We start from the raw sequence: 13,103 nt of genomic DNA on the forward strand, positions 1-13,103 counted from the left end.
CAGGAAAGAGGGGGGTGTTCCTCCCACGCTGAGAAGAATCGCCTATTGCGACCTAGCCTGGATCTTGCTGGGGAATGCAGCCAAGGAGGTCAACAGGAGATCAAGCCGGGTGCCTGGGAGAGTTGCCAGTTTCTCCTGATATGGGCTTGATTTCCGACATTCAATATATAGAAAAGGGGTGGATCTCCTCTTCTATTATTGTATTCAAAGCAATTTTTTTCGCTTGACTTTTCCTTATTGACCCCTTCTTCTCTCCCATCTTTTTACCTTTCTTCTCCTTTCTCCATAATGTGCCTAGTGCTTTATTAGACAACATGCCTACAGGCAGAGACTGTCCTATTTTTTATTTTGTAGAGTGCTCAGTTGTTTTTATGAATGCTGCGGATTAATGAGTATTTGTTCCTTAAAAGCTTGTTCTCTCTTACTCTTTTTCAAAGGCCTTGAAAGTACGGCAAGCAGATATTACCCGAGAAACAGTACAGAAAAGTGTCTGTGTTCTAAGTCAGCTGGTAAGAGATAGTTACATACCTTAAAAATAGCCTGTTTGGGGATCTTTCTTTCATGTTAGGCACACTCCTGTTAAAATCCAAGACAAAGGCATTCTTTCAAAACTGTATTCTAGTAAACAGAAAAATGCCATTTGCAAGAAGAAGAAGAGTTTGCATTTGATATCCCACTTTATCACTACCCGAAGGAGTCTCAAAGCGGCTAACAACCTCCTTTCCCTTCCTCCCCCACAACAAACACTCTGTAAGATGAGTGGGGCTGAGAGACTTCAAAGAAGTGTGACTAGCCCAAGGTCACCCAGCAGCTGCATGTGGAGGAGCGGGGAAGCGAACCCAGTTCACCAGATTACGAGTCCACCGCTCTTAACCACTACACCACACTGGCTCTCTAAAATTTGCAAGCTCTTAAAATGACAGCATTTCTAATTTAATGCATCCCAGAGCATTTTCCTCCTTTAGCTTTGTACGAAAGTGAAATAGGACACACAACACTTCTGGTTACACTTTATCATTGTTCAGATCTGTGAGGTCCATCACTGTACAGTTGAGGAACTGAATCTGGAGCATGGTTTACCCAGCTCCCAACCCAAGATCCAAAAATTTAGCTATTAGGCCACGTTAACTCCCACCCAGCATGCCTTTTCAATTCACACCTCATGTAACAACTGCCTGATGTGAAATACTTTTTGTGAGTGTGTACATGATACTCAGAGTTAGATTCTGGAGTTGAATTGCATAAGGAGAGAGAGAGAGAGATTCTTCATGGAGAAGTTGACTTGCGCAAGCAAAGCTTATTTATGTTTCTTTATGCATTGCATTTTTATCCACACTTTACTCAGAGGTGCTCAAGGTAGTGTGTGTGGTTCTTCCTGCCCTGTTTTACCACAACAGCCCTATGCAGCAGGTTAGACAGGGTTAGTGACGGGCCCAGACTCACTTGGTGAACTTCACAGCTGACTTGAACATTGGGTTTGAACCTGAGTTTGGTCTAAACCACTGAGCCTAGGGCTTGCCGATCAGAAGGTTGGCAGTTCGAATCCCTGCGACGGGGTGAGCTCCCGTTGCTCAGTCCCAGCTCCTGCCAACCTAGCAGTTCGAAAGCACATCAAGTGCAAGTAGATAAATAGGTACCGCTCCAAGCAGGAAGGTAAACGGCGTTTCCATGTGCTGCTCTGGTTCGCCAGAAGCGGCTTAGTCATGCTGGCCACACGACCTGGAAAAACTGTCTGCGGACAAACCCCGGCTCCCTTGGCCAGTAAAGTGAGATGAGCGCCACAACCCCAGAGTCGTCCGCAACTGGACTTAATGGTCAGGGGTCCCTTTACCTTCCCTGGTCCAACACTGTAACTCTACACCAGCTCTCAAATGGAGCAAGGCAGCCCAATTTTGTCTGTATTTTACCACACTACTCTGATCAGATAGGAACACTATCACATTAATAAACTATTGCTCATTTTGACAGCAGGATGACTGACATAGTCAATCGTTACAAATAAACTGTTACCTAATGTATGTGTAATTTGTCATCAATTTGAGATCAATATGTGTAATTTGTTTTGAAGGGTAGCTGTTTTTGTCCTTGACTGTCTGCCTGCCTTTCTTGATGTAACATGATGATGTGTTTTCCTTTCAAGCCTCTGTATGGGCTGCTCCAGGCTAAGCTGCAGCTAATTACACATGCCTACTTTGAAGAAAAAGACTTCTCACAAATTTCAATACTTAAGGTAAGTTTTCTGTATAGAAATGCAAACTCTTGTGTGATACTGATCTGTGAACCATAGAGGGCCTTCATTATTATCCATTTGATTCCTAAACTTTAAAATCACCCTTTCTTCATTTCTACCTGCATAGCTTTCCTTTCCCTTGAAGCAAATGGGGACGCCCATGCAGACTGAGAGATAGGTGAACTCACTGGAATCCACAGACAAGATAGAAAAGAAGGCCCTTAGCTTACATTATTTGCATTCAGAAGGTTTCTTTCTCTTGATTTTATCTTTTTTGCAAACCACTTTGAGGGGTGGGTGGGTGCACACGCGTTTAAATCAAGCGGTATATGCTTTCTATGAAATAAAGAAAATAGACCAGGGGATATGAATGTTGTGCTTTCCAGATGTTGATGAACTTAATTCCCATAATCCCTGGACACGGACCATACCAGCTGGATGGAAGTTGGAGTCCAACAGTATCTCAAGTGGACTATGTTAGCTACCACTGGCTAAGACCCAGCCTTGTGGTATCCTTGGGGTTTTCTTGCTATCACCCTGAGCGCCACCTGCTGCAAAAAAAGCACACACTTAGAATCAAATAATTCTGACCCTGGGGTTGGTTTGTTTTTGAGGCCCAGAACCTCCCAGTCCTTCCCTACCAAAGTCCATTCCTGGTTACTCCAAGCTTTCTTCATTTCAGCAAAGAGCCATTTTTGTTGCTACCTTTGTTTAATAGTTGTGAGTCAGAAATGCTTGTTGATCTACTGAAAATTATCCAGGGATCTATTAGGTAGGACCCAGTCTACTTTCTGCCCATCCCTGGTGTAGCCAATACTGAGCTAGGTAAAAGAGTGGGTCTGCTCAGTTTAAGACAGTGCCCTATATTCCAAGATCAGCCTTTCTCGACCTTGGGTCCCCAGATATTGTTGGACTACAACTCCTGTCATTCTTAGCCAGCATCGCCAGTGGTCAGGGTGTAGTTCAAGAACATCTGGGGACCCATAGTTGAAAAAGGCTGTCCTAGAATGAGCCCAGGGGATCTATGTGTTATTTTTCTCAACCAGTGCTTTCCTCCATACCCCATTGCAAATGAGAGGATTTTCAAATGCCATTGGTGGTATAGCACATTAAAAAGGGTCAAAGATCTCATTGGGTTTATAGCTACTCATTGGGTTCTACCAAAGGATCTTTTTGGATTCCAGCTGAAGCCTCTGGGTGTCCATTGGATCGATGTCTGTGCATTTAGTGACTCACTGGGGGAAAAAGCCAAGAATCTTCTTCGTAGCATAGTATTTTGGCAGATCCATGCTGTATGAAGCCTTTTCATTTATTTTCTAGGAGATGCCTTTAAAAAGTGTTTTTAACGCTTTCAAAATTTATGGCTTTGCAGGAACTTTATGAGCATATGAATAGTTCGCTGGGAGGAAGCCCCCTGGAAGGATCACAAGTTTATCTTGGTAAGCAATATTTACTAAATAACACAACTTTTCATTTCCTAAAGTACTTTATTGGTACTAAAGTCTAATGCCAAGCCTGTGTGTGCCTAAATAATGCACTAATTATTGTGATTACTTTCCCCATCAGTCACGGGGCTAGATAAACCTGTCACTTTTCTCCTTTTACATAGAATGCTTGTCATTTTCGCTGCTGGGTGAGGAGAACTGCTCAGATGCTTTTTCAAAATCATGTTTATTCAAAAGTAATGAGTGGATTATTAAAGGCCTATTAATAGGAGAAGGGCCAGATAATGCTCCTCCTGGCTTTAATGGGAGAAGGCAGTCAACTATTATTGGTAGTTAAAATCCAATTTGCATTTGTGATCAATGAACCATGTAAGCTCCCACAGATTCTTTGCCCCTAAGTGCTGGGAAAATAGTACAAAATGTTTTAATCCTGCTGCCAGCAGGTTTCTCCACATAAGCAGGAAGAGTTGGTGGTTCTTACTAAGGTGTGCTAATTGTTTTGCTGTCCCTACTTTTAGGCCTCTCTCCACGAGATCTTGTCCTTCAGTTTAGACACAAGGTATGTTTCTTCCTGGTGTGAATCCTGAAGGAGGTACATCTACTTCTGCCTTTGCTCTGCTTTTGACAAACAGTGAAGATGCATCAGCTTTAGCAAGGTTTATTAGGGGATTCATTCTCAAATGTATTAAGACTGCTCAGTTTGTAAAGGTTACTGTTCTGTGGCTGATAGTTGGCTTAGTTCGTTTGGGCTGGATGTGATACTTAATAGTGAAGGGTTGTAGCTCATTGATAGAAGAACTGCTTTGCATACAGAAGGTCCCAGATCCCCTCCCTAAAAACATGGAAAGCTGCTGCCAGTCAGTATTAGGGGGCACAATTAGTGCCAGCACCGTCCATTAAGAGTTTGGGTGTAATCTTCGACACCTCCCTTTCCACGGAGGCGCAGATTGCAGCTATAACAAAGGCGGCATTTTTCCATCTCCGCCAAGCTAACCAGTTGGCTCCGTACCTCTCTCGCCCTGACCTACCCACTGTGATCCATGCGATGGTCACCTTAGACTGGATTATTGTAACTCGCTCTACATGGGGCTGCCCTTGAGACCAACCCAGAAACTCCAGCGGGTGCAGAATGCCGCGGCGAGACTCCTTACGGGGTCCTCGCTGCAAGATCACATTCACCTGGTGCTATACCAGCTGCACTGGCTCCCGGTGGAGTACAGGATCAGGTTTAAGGTGCTGGTTTTAACCTTTAAAGCCCTATATTGCCTAAGACCCTCGTACCTACGGGACCGCCTCTCCCGTATGTCCCGCAGAGGACCTTACGGTCTTCAAACAAAAACATCCTGGAGGTGCCGGGCCACAGAGAGGTTAGGGTGGCCACATGGATTACTGAGACAAGGTCCAGTCCCTCTAGATAGGGTCACAGGTGGCGTCCCGGTTTCCCCTGGAAAAAAGGCACATGTGCTTCCAAAAATAGTGCTGAGCCCAAGAGAATCCACAAACTTAGTCCTTCAGGGACGTCAAGGCCCATCAAACAGCAGTTGTACCCCTATGTCCGGATCAGCTTGCTTCCCTAAGCATAGCACCTCTATATTATTTGGCCTGAGCTTCTGTTTATTCACCCTGATCCACCGCAGGACTGTCTCCAGACACCTATTTAGGATTTCCACAGCCTCCCTGAGAGTGACAGATGGAAAAGAAGCAAAGCTTGGCATCATCTGCAATTTGAGCTCAAGCTTCTGGGTGATTTCTCCCAATGGTTTGACTTAGAAGATAAACAGCATGGGGGACAGAATAGAATCTTTAGGGCCTCCAGAAGCCAGAGGTATAGGCTACAAGAGAAATCCTCCAATGTCATATTCTGGGACCAAACCTCCAGAAAGGACTGAGGCTGACGTAGTATCATTCCTCCCCTTTCCAATCCAGCTGCATGGCCCAGAATATACTGTGGTTAATGGTACTGAATGCCACTTAGAGGTCTAAGAAAATGAATCGTGTTGTGATCTTGTCTGCTTCTCATTGTAAGTCATCGACCAGGATGACCAAAGCTGTTTCTGCCCCGTATCTGGGCCTAAAACCTAGAAATGTATAATGTCTCATTACAACTATTGAGTTGTTTAATTGTTTGATTGATCCTTTCAGGTGCTTTGAGTATTTTAAAAGAAAAGCCAAGTTATAAAAGTAGATGAAATCATTTGTTCAGATATTTATTGTGCATTTCTGAAGTGTCAAATGGAAATGATATCATGAAATATTAATATGCATACCTATTGCTGTTGTTTAAGATTTGTGTCTCTTTGTTTTGAAGGTCTTAATACTTTTTAAGCTGATTCTCCTAGAGAAAAAGGTAAGATCTCTTCCTTCTCCGCAGGTTGGCAGAAAGAACTGAAATGGACTTGCTTAATGACGTAGTTTAATGGAATATGGATAGATGTTATCCTCTGTGGATAGATGTTATGAGCTATCCCACGCATGCAGTTAGCTGAGACATGCCTGTTCTGTTTGCCTGCTTTTTAATGTTTCAATTCAGCAGTAGTTGCCATGGCAAAGGTAAGCAAACTTTGCGCTAAGGTTGTGGTGTGGCTATATGGATACAGATATGCAGATGTACAGAGACAGCTGTATGCAAGGCAGCATAACACAAAATGGCTGCCAAGTATAAAAGAGCAGAAAAGGAAAGTACCCCAAAATGGTACAGGCATGTCTCCTTCCGCCCTGCTGGGGAAAAGGCACCCACATCAGCCAACACTGTGCTCACTCCCAGAGAGAAGCTCTCTGCACCTTTCCTTTGCTCAGACCATGTCACAGCCTTGACATGTAATAAAATACGGGCAGGCTTATAAGAGTGTGTGTTTAGTGTAGTGGAAGCCAGGCCAATGTAAATAGGAACTGGGCAGGAAGAGCAAATCGTCTCTCAAGCATTGTAGATTTTTGAGAGGATATTTACTGAGATCATTTGCAGTAACCATAGGAGGTTAGGGTGCTCCTATGGGTACCCTTGGTTTATATTCATCCAGTAGCCACGTATGTTTAAAAATGAAGGGTGGAAGGGATTAATTCATGGGTAGGCAAACTAAGGCCCGGGGGCCGGATCCGGCCCAATCGCCTTCACAGTCCGGCCCGCAAACGGTCCGGGAATCAGCGTGTTTTTACATGAGTAGAATGTGTGCTTTTATTTAAAATGCATCTCTGGGTTATTTGTGGGGCACAGGAATTCATTCATATTTTTTTTCAAAATATAGTCCGCCCCACCCCCAAGGTCTGAGGGACAGTGGACCGGCTCCCTGCTGAAAAAGTTTGCTGACCCCTGAATTAAATGCTGCATGCTATTATAGCTACAGCAGCATGGGAAGATGATTATTAATCTGAACTTTTTACATGTCACAAAGCATAAAAGCAAGAGTGCTCCAGAGCATCGAGTCATACTTGCCCTTCCTGTTTTAATGCACTGGAATCTGTGGGATGTTTCCTGGAACCTATGAGGAAGGAAGACCAAATGCAGAGTAGCATATCCTGTGCTTCTAGGTTCAGTCTTCAGCAGAGGTACTGAGGATTCTTCCAGCTGTATAGCTGGAACTATCTGAGGAGATTACAAATGTTGCAGAAGAAGAGGGGGGTAGGGTCATGAAACAAAAGAGCAGGTGAACCTCTTTGAAGAATATGTCTTAACTAAGAGCAGGTCCATGCTGACTCAGACTATATACCTTGAGACCTGGCTCCAGATGCATTCAAGAACTATTAACAGCACACAGTACTCTGTTGGCTCCTAGGCTCTGGATATAGATGGTGTTGGGGCATCCTTGAATAATTTAGCTAAACTGCAACGTAGGAAAAATTGTGTCTAATGCTTAAAAAAAATGCTGCTTGTGATTCCTAATTCCAGTACTGTAGAGTTCTGCATGCTGTTCTTTAAACATCTAAACCACTGAGCCTCTTGGGCTTGCCGATCAGAAGGTCGGCGGTTCGAATCCCCGCGACGGGGTGAGCTCCCGTTGCTTGGTCCTAGCTCCTGCCAACCTAGCAGTTCAAAAGCATGCCCAAAAGTGCAAGTAGATAAATAGGTACCGCTCCAAGTGGGAAGGTAAACAGCATTTCCGTGCGCTGCTCTGGTTTCCGTGTTCTGTTGTGCCAGAAGCAGCTTGGTCATGCTGGCCACATGACCCGGAAAAACTGTCCGCGGACAAATGTCGGCTCACTCGGCCTGTAAAGTGAGATAAGCGCCACAACCCCAGAGTCATCAACGACTCGACTTAACTGTCAGGGGTCCGTTACCTTTTTATGCCTCAGAAAGTCATGTGCTGCTGTCATTCTGGGTGTTATGAACTGGAATTGTTTGTTTTTCGTTCTTCTCTTTCTCTAGAAATTAACGTTTGTCATTCCCACCCACCCCTCCCTTTCAGGTTCTGTTTTATATCTCTCCAGTGAATAGGCTGGTGGGAGCCCTAATGACAGTCTTATCACTCTTTCCTGGTAAGTGAGAGTAAAGTATTTACAACAATAGAAAGCATGTTACACAGTTTCCCATGTCACCTGAACCTAGAACTGTGATTAGCTATGGTTGGTTTCAACAAGCCATTTTTAGAAATCACTGTTCGAAGTTGGATTGTTTGAAACAAACCATCGTTAATGTTAACCACAGTTTGCTGGCCCAGACCATGTGAAAAATCACAGTTAACCAGAACTACTCCTCCCAGTCATACAGTAAGAGGAGAGGAAGGGAAATATCAAGGTTGAAAGAAGGCTATGTTCATTCAGGTATTGTTAAACCATAGATTAGAATGACATTCGGATACAGCTTGTCTCATGAAAGATCACTAGTACGGTATATTTTAGCAAGTATAAGGAACTGTGCCTCAAGCTATAAATATGCTATGCATGGTAATCTAAGATCATTCTTAGAATTGTAGAATCGGAAGGGACCCCCAGAGACATCTAGTCCAACCCCCTGCTATGCAGGAATATCAACTAAAGCATCTTTGCTCAGGAAAAAGGGAGCCTTCAGATACAGAGCTGTAAGGTAGCTTTCAAAGTATACAATGTGTTTTGCATTATGATAAACTCACTTTTCATGATGCTATTATCCAAGAGATTTTTATAATTTCCAGGTATGATAGAGCATGGTCTCACTGACTGTTCACAGTACCAGCCAAGGAAGAGTGTTTCAGAGGATGTTGGCCAACAGGAAGTCCCACCTCCTACAGATTACTATGTTTCCTTGTCCACTGTGGCACTTTCAAACGAAAACGTGGAAACAGATGCAGAAGGCCCAACGTTGTCCGGAAACCAAGAGCGGGACACTGAGAAAGTAGATGTACCTTTATTTCAGACCGAGGACAATCTCAACGGAGCACATGTCTCCAGGGACAATGGGCAGCATTTGAAACCTCCCTCACGCACTTCTCCAGAATCATCTGAAAGTGACTGGGAAACCCTGGATCCTAATATCCTGGAGGACCCCAGTTTGAAAGAAGGAGAAGGTGAAATCACTGCAGTAGCAGCACAGACTGAAATCCTTCCAAAGGAACCTGCAGTCTCTGAAAGCATTCCCATTACTGTGCAGCCTCAACCTAACACAGGGCACACAGTCTTTGTTCCTGGCCTTATATCAGGTTTGGAAGAGGACCAGTATGGCATGCCGCTAGCTGTTTTCACTAAGGTAACCTGGCATGTTTTGGCTTCTGGAAAGTTTCCACGTTGCTTTTTATCTTGTTTCAAAGTTGTATTTTTATCCTCTCATTGAGTAAGCTGTCCTGGAGCAAGTGCTACTCATAAAGGTGGACTGCAAAATTTTTTAAAAAACAAATAAGCAATTCCTTTAGTAAATCAGTCAACAAAACATTATGGCCCCTCTTTTGAAAAGGTGAGGACCTGTTTTCCACAAGGTCTCCTTTTTTGGATGGTGAATGCCATGGGGTCATAACAAACCTTGCACAGTTTAAATCTGCCACAGTTGTAGAGAGATGAATGAGGTATCTGATCAAAGCTCCACAATTAGAGGAGGGGGGAAATACAATAATGTGACCGGGGGGGGGGGGGAGCACAGCACAAGTCTTCCAGCTCTCTCTGTCCTGGTAATACAAGCTGGGCAGGATCAGTGGTGTTAACTTTTTGGGAAACTGCAAGGATATCTTAATACCCAAAGGGAGTGGGACAAAAACCCAAAACAGACAGAACACCCCAGAGTCTTTGTGCCATCACCAGGAACTGGGGTGTACTCACTCATGGCAGGGCCCTGCTAGGATGGAAGTAGCAAACACTTTCTCTGATCTGGCCAGGGTCATAGGTCATTGGTGGAGAACTGCTTTGCATGCAGAAGGTCCCAGATTCTGTCCCCAACATCTCCAGGAATTTCCCCTGTCTGAAATCCAGAAGAGCCATTGCTGGTCAGTGGAGGGACCATAATAAGCTAGATGGGCTGTTGGTCAGACTTGGTACAAGGCAGCTTCCTATTCAGCTCAGAATAGGCCCACCAAAGTTAATGCACATGGCTTAGTTTCAGTAATGTTAATGTGTGTACTCTGAGCAAGACATGGTTGAATATTGCCCTGTGCCCCTATTCTATACAAAGGGTCTCAAAAGAGCAGCACTGAGTTTGTGAGTCTGGGACCTAGCCTAGCTCTGCGTTTCCAGCCCTTGCCATGTATGAATCACTCATTAAATTCTCACAACTAAGGGATTCTCTATCCAGTAGTGTAAAACAGTGGTTTTATTGTCACATGAATTGTGGTCCTCAGATCTTCAGCAGTCATTAGCTTCATGCATTTTATCTGCATGTTTGCCGATTTTATATCTGTAACTTGAGACATCCAAGCAAGAATCCTAAAGCCCATGACCCACTTGCAGGTCACAACCCACAGATTGGGAAATGCTGGTCTAAAAGAGACCTCCAGAATATCTGGGTCCCATTGACTACTATGGCTGACAGATACAGTGGTATCTCGGGTTACATAGGCTTCAGGTTACAGACGCTTCAGGTTACAGACTCTGCTAACCCAGAAATATTACCTCGGGTTAAGAACTTTGCTTCAGGATGAGAACAGAAATTGCGCGGCGGCAGCAAGAGGCCCCATTAGCTAAACTGGTGTCTCAGGTTAAGAACAGTTTCAGGTTAAGAACGGCCCTCTGGAACAAATTAAGTACATATCCAGAGGTACCACTGTACTGTATAAATAAATCTATCATGAACAACTTGAGTGCTGGTGGCTCCTGTAAGTAAGATAATGTCAGGAGCATGTTGATACCTTAGGCCAGAGGTAGCCAAGGTAGGGGTCTCCAGATGAACCCCAACTCTCCTAAGCCCCTGCCAGCAAGGCCAATGGTCAAAGGTGATATGGGAGCTTTGTACCGAAACATTGGAAGGGCACCATGCGAAGCGGTCTGAAGGGCTAAACAACATTACAGATGTTATAGTATGGGAATTCTTGTCTCTCATGCTCAGATTGTATGAGGCAGTGCCCTAGTTCATGTTTGTTTCCTTTCCCCCCATGTGTCTTTAGTCTTTCAAGTCAACAGCACAATTTTTATAACAGCTGGAAGTGGGCTAGAGTTACTGATTCTATTTATAAGTTAAAATTATGCTTTCAATAGCATCAGTTAAAATTGGGGTATAATCTACATAAAAGTGTTTTGTTCAAAGACTTCTTAAAAATAGTAAACTTTCCTGGAAAATACTGGTGTAATTGATGGCAGACACACGCAAACTATAGCCATGTGCTCTGTAATCTTAAATATTGTGAAACTCTAGCTGGAAAACCTGATATCAACTTCTTTTAGAATGAGTTTACTTACTCAGTTTTTATAGGATACTGTTGTATCATAAGCTTGACTTCCTGTAATTCTTCCATGGTTACTCATTTAAAAACAGTTCTCCTTCCTCCACCATAAATTTTCCATGTTAAACTCACAGTGTTACTGCAATATTACTTTTGGGGGGGGGGGGCATTTCTAAAAGTGAGTAGTCACAAAGCAAGAGTGTTCTAGTGGTGACAGTTTCCTATAAAATTTAGTAATGAAACGATCAACTTTTTGCCTTACTCAGATACAACTTCCCAGCATAGTACATTTTGTCCTTATGTTCTTTGCTGAGACTCCGAAGGTCACAGTAATTGGGCTTGCAGTCAGATCAATCCGTTCTCATTGCCCTTTATCTGACAGCTATAAAATGCAGGCACCATCAACTGGATGCATTTAAAGCAAGGAACCACAAGACACTGGTTTGGCATTACTACAAAAAAGCCTTGCATTTCTATGTTCCCTCCCTCCCACACTTCTCCTTTCATATTCACTTCCAATTTAACCCACAGCAAAGGCTTCAAGCCACAGTTTGTCTGCTTTAGATTTAATTCATATTTGCTCCCATGTATGTCTGGGAGGAGGCAGTGTCTGAGCACAGGGTGTGTTCGTATAGTTTGCTGAATCTGTATCCTGCCTAGATTTCCTGCTAATTTATTGACAGTTATAGTTTAACTCAACAGAGCAATATTCCACCGAGGTGTAATTGTTAACTGACGAGGAAGTAACAGTTCAAGTTGCAATTACAATCTTCATTATTTTTTCCTTGTTCATTAGAACATCACAGCATTTTAAAGTATCAGCTCCTGCTCTTCAACCTTTTTCTTTCTCACATTAATCTCCTTCCTCCCTTTTCTCTGTTTCAGGGATACCTTTGCTTGCCGTACATGGCGCTGCAACAACACCATCTCCTGTCTGATATAACCATCCGTGGGTTTGTTGCAGGAGCCACCAACATCCTTTTCCGTCAGCAAAAGCATCTAAGTGATGCTATTGTAGAGGTATGAATCATTTTCTTTTATATCATAGGCAGGTAACTGAATGGCAGCTTTAAAAAAAAAAAGAAGAGGTTTTTTTGGTAAAATGTGGCATAAAAATAAGAATACAACCAGCAAAGGATCATACTTCCTAACAAATACAATTGCTTAACTACTGAGTATATTCTACCCAACAGGAAGATTCTTCCTATCCCAAGTCCTATTTCGTCTCTTTATGGTAGGAGGGAAGTAGATCTTAAACATAATTTCCAGGACCGCATTTGGGCAGAGCAGAGAAGAAGAAGAAGAGTTTGGATTTGATATCCCGCCTTTCACTCCCTTTAAGGAGTCTCAAAGCGGCTAACATTCTCCTTTCCCTCCCCCCCCCCACAACAAACACTCTGTGAGGTGAGTGGGGCTGAGAGACTTCAGAGAAGTGTGACTAGCCCAAGGTCACCCAGCAGTTACATGTGGAGGAGCAGAGACGCGAACCTGGTTCCCCAGATTACGAGACTACTGCTCTTAACCACTACACTACACTGGCTCTCTTCAAATACTCAGAGTAAAACTAATGGCTCTTTCCACTCATACAGAACTGTTCCAGAAAAGACTGCCTTGATGTCCAGTCTACAGACTGCAGCTTCCACATGGTAGTTGCTT

At 43.6% G+C, this 13,103-nt stretch overlaps 1 protein-coding gene across 2 annotated transcripts in view; it reads left to right on the plus strand.

Moving 5' to 3' along the window:
* AVL9 (AVL9 cell migration associated) overlaps nt 1-13,103 on the plus strand; it is a 40,137-nt gene that overhangs the window by 14,625 nt on the left and 12,409 nt on the right. For both annotated transcript variants that reach the window (XM_083706337.1, XM_083706338.1), the window contains exons 4-11: nt 438-509; nt 2,141-2,230; nt 3,603-3,669; nt 4,194-4,234; nt 5,984-6,022; nt 8,076-8,145; nt 8,781-9,331; nt 12,333-12,467. In XM_083706337.1, the coding sequence (XP_083562463.1) occupies nt 438-509; nt 2,141-2,230; nt 3,603-3,669; nt 4,194-4,234; nt 5,984-6,022; nt 8,076-8,145; nt 8,781-9,331; nt 12,333-12,467 (1,065 nt within the window). The remainder of the gene's footprint in view (nt 1-437; nt 510-2,140; nt 2,231-3,602; nt 3,670-4,193; nt 4,235-5,983; nt 6,023-8,075; nt 8,146-8,780; nt 9,332-12,332; nt 12,468-13,103) is intronic.

This window comes from Podarcis gaigeae (genome assembly GCF_964106915.1).
Source record: "Podarcis gaigeae genome assembly, chromosome: 12".
Taxonomy (NCBI): domain Eukaryota; kingdom Metazoa; phylum Chordata; class Lepidosauria; order Squamata; family Lacertidae; genus Podarcis; species Podarcis gaigeae.